This window comes from Thermobia domestica, chromosome 10 (genome assembly GCF_964235325.1).
Source record: "Thermobia domestica chromosome 10, izTheDome1.hap1.1, whole genome shotgun sequence".
In the NCBI taxonomy this organism is placed as follows: Eukaryota; Metazoa; Arthropoda; class Insecta; order Zygentoma; family Lepismatidae; genus Thermobia; species Thermobia domestica.
Genome location: NC_137463.1, coordinates 38,105,622 through 38,107,905, shown reverse-complemented (window position 1 = coordinate 38,107,905; position 2,284 = coordinate 38,105,622). Strand labels below are relative to the sequence as shown.

Sequence of the window (2,284 nt, the reverse complement as noted above, 5' to 3'; positions counted from 1 at the left end):
AGATGAGATTAGGGCAGCTTTAAGTGATTTTAGCGATGAAAGCAGCAGTGAACCAAGTATTATACGTAACCTAAGTGACTCAGATGATCCTACTGTACGTTGCTCTGATATATATTATGAAAGTGAAAGTGAGAGTGAGAGTACAAGTAAAAATGGCGACAATGAATGTGTCTCAGAAGCAACACAAGAACGTCAGTCTATGCATACTCCAGATGATGTCAATATGGATGGATCAAAAGAAGCTGTTACAGGTGTCAATAAAGCAGGACATAATATGTTTGTGTATTGGAAAGATGTTTCTGTTGACGTGAATGCTTTTGATGTGATCCCTGGACATGATTCTATTGTATCAGATTCAGTTAAGAATAAGATAACAGAAGGCACGCCGTATGAGTATTATTTGGTTTTCGTGGATAACAGTGTGTTAGAATTATTAGTGGCAGAAACTAATAGATAAGCAGAGCAGAAAATAATTGAAGCTAAAGAATCAGAAGCTGCTCACGTTACTCAAAGTTGGCAAATTGGAAGGATACAACTACGGAAGAAATGCTTACGTTTCTTGGGATATTTATGTGGATGGGGCTGGATTGTAAACCGAAACTTAGGAACTATTGGTCTAAAAATCCTATTTACGCGAATAAGATATCGAAAGTAATGTCTCGCAACAGATTTGAGACGTTGCTAAGCCTAATGCATATTTCGGAAAATGAAAATATCCGAGACAATGATCCCTTGTACAAAATATCTCCTTTGATTGATTTACTAAATTCAAAGTTCAAAAGTGCTGTCACCCCGGGCGAAGATATTTGTATAGACGAAACTATGGTACCGTTTCGCGGAAGGGTAAGGTTTCGACAATACATCCCTGGAAAAAGGCATAGATATGGTCTAAAACTTTTCAAATTATGCATTAAAGGGGGATATACGTGGTGTATGAAATTGTATGCTGGCAGAGAGAAAAAGAAACCGGAACAAAAGGACAGTACTCCAAATAGAGAGCTGGTATCTTCCAAAGTTGTAATGCATCTGATGGAACCACTGCTAGATACGGGACGAACGGTGTATACAGACAAATACTACACAAGTGTTAGCCTTGCGCATGATTTGAATTAGAAGAAAACTCACCTTACCGGCACATTAAGAAAAAAGTGGAAGTACAATCCAATCCTACTGGGATTGTGAAAGCGAAATTGAGAAGAGGTGAAATGATTGCTCAAGAAAGTAGTACCAAAGTTATTGTTGGGAAATGGAAAGACCAGAGAGACGTATTGTTTTTGACGACAAAATATGCTCCGGAAATGGTAGATGTAAACACTAAAATGGGGACTGTGAGAAAGCCATCAAGTATTGTTGAGTACAATTCTGCTAAATCATTTATCGACGTATCGGATCAAATGGCGTCTTATGGTACAGCTGTAAGGAGGGGAATAAAGTGGTATCGAAAAGTTGTGTTTGAACTGTTAACAAATACTGCTGTTGTTAATGCGCATTATCTACAGAAGCAGATGAATGATTCACCGACTGACATAGTACGTTTTAGGGAACAATTGGTTCTTCATTTGCTATTCCAATCACAAGAACTTATTACAGCAGCTTCACCTAGGATTGTTCATCGCCTGACAGAAACTGCTAAAAAGGGAAGGTGTTCTTGTTATGCACAATTGTCACAGCAACACGGCAGAGCGTATGCATCAAGAAAGGCATATCAAGTACGCATGCAGTGCCGTGCATGTCCTGCATTCAACTTTATGTGTATGGATTGCTTTTTCCAAAAGCATATCTCAGTGAGCAAAGAAAAGAATTATAAACTGTTGTATCTTGTCTCATTACATTGCATTCAGAGGCAATAAAAACCGCCAATAATTATTCCGCGTAAATTTTGCGAACAGTCGACTTAACATGTGGAAATTGAGACTTTTCCTGAAATTCACGGTGAATTGTTGGGGTTTTGATTGCATGTGAATGAATGCACAATAAAATCCCCACTGAGTTGCTAACGGTGTAATAATAGAAACACTGAGTGATGAAAAATTAGTTTATTTTGTTTCAAAGACTCTTTACAGCTTCGTTCATACAGACAGTTTCAGTATGTGTATAGTCTTTTTATTATAGTTTTATAGAACAAATATACTGTAAGAACTAATGAATGTTTATAAAATTGCATTTCAGTTTCTTTTGTGCCAAAGCTAATATAAACTAACCCCTCTGGTTAGGTTTAACTAAATAAGAAGTTGTTCAATATATGTATGTTTCAATTTCTTTTTAGTATTTTCATGATAATTTC

General features: G+C 36.8%; 1 protein-coding gene across 1 annotated transcript; it reads left to right on the top strand.

The window, feature by feature from the left end:
- The first annotated feature begins 1,205 nt into the window (after positions 1-1,205).
- LOC145661438 (uncharacterized) lies at positions 1,206-1,850 on the top strand. Its single transcript, XM_081726744.1, has one exon. The coding sequence runs from the start codon at positions 1,206-1,208 to the stop codon at positions 1,848-1,850; it is 645 nt and encodes a 214-aa protein (XP_081582870.1).
- Positions 1,851-2,284: the final 434 nt, after the last annotated feature.

What these genes read in the sequence shown, in the direction of transcription:
- LOC145661438 (XM_081726744.1), top strand. Translation starts at nt 1,206, where the DNA reads ATGATTGCTCAAGAAAGTAGTACCAAAGTTATTGTTGGGAAATGGAAA.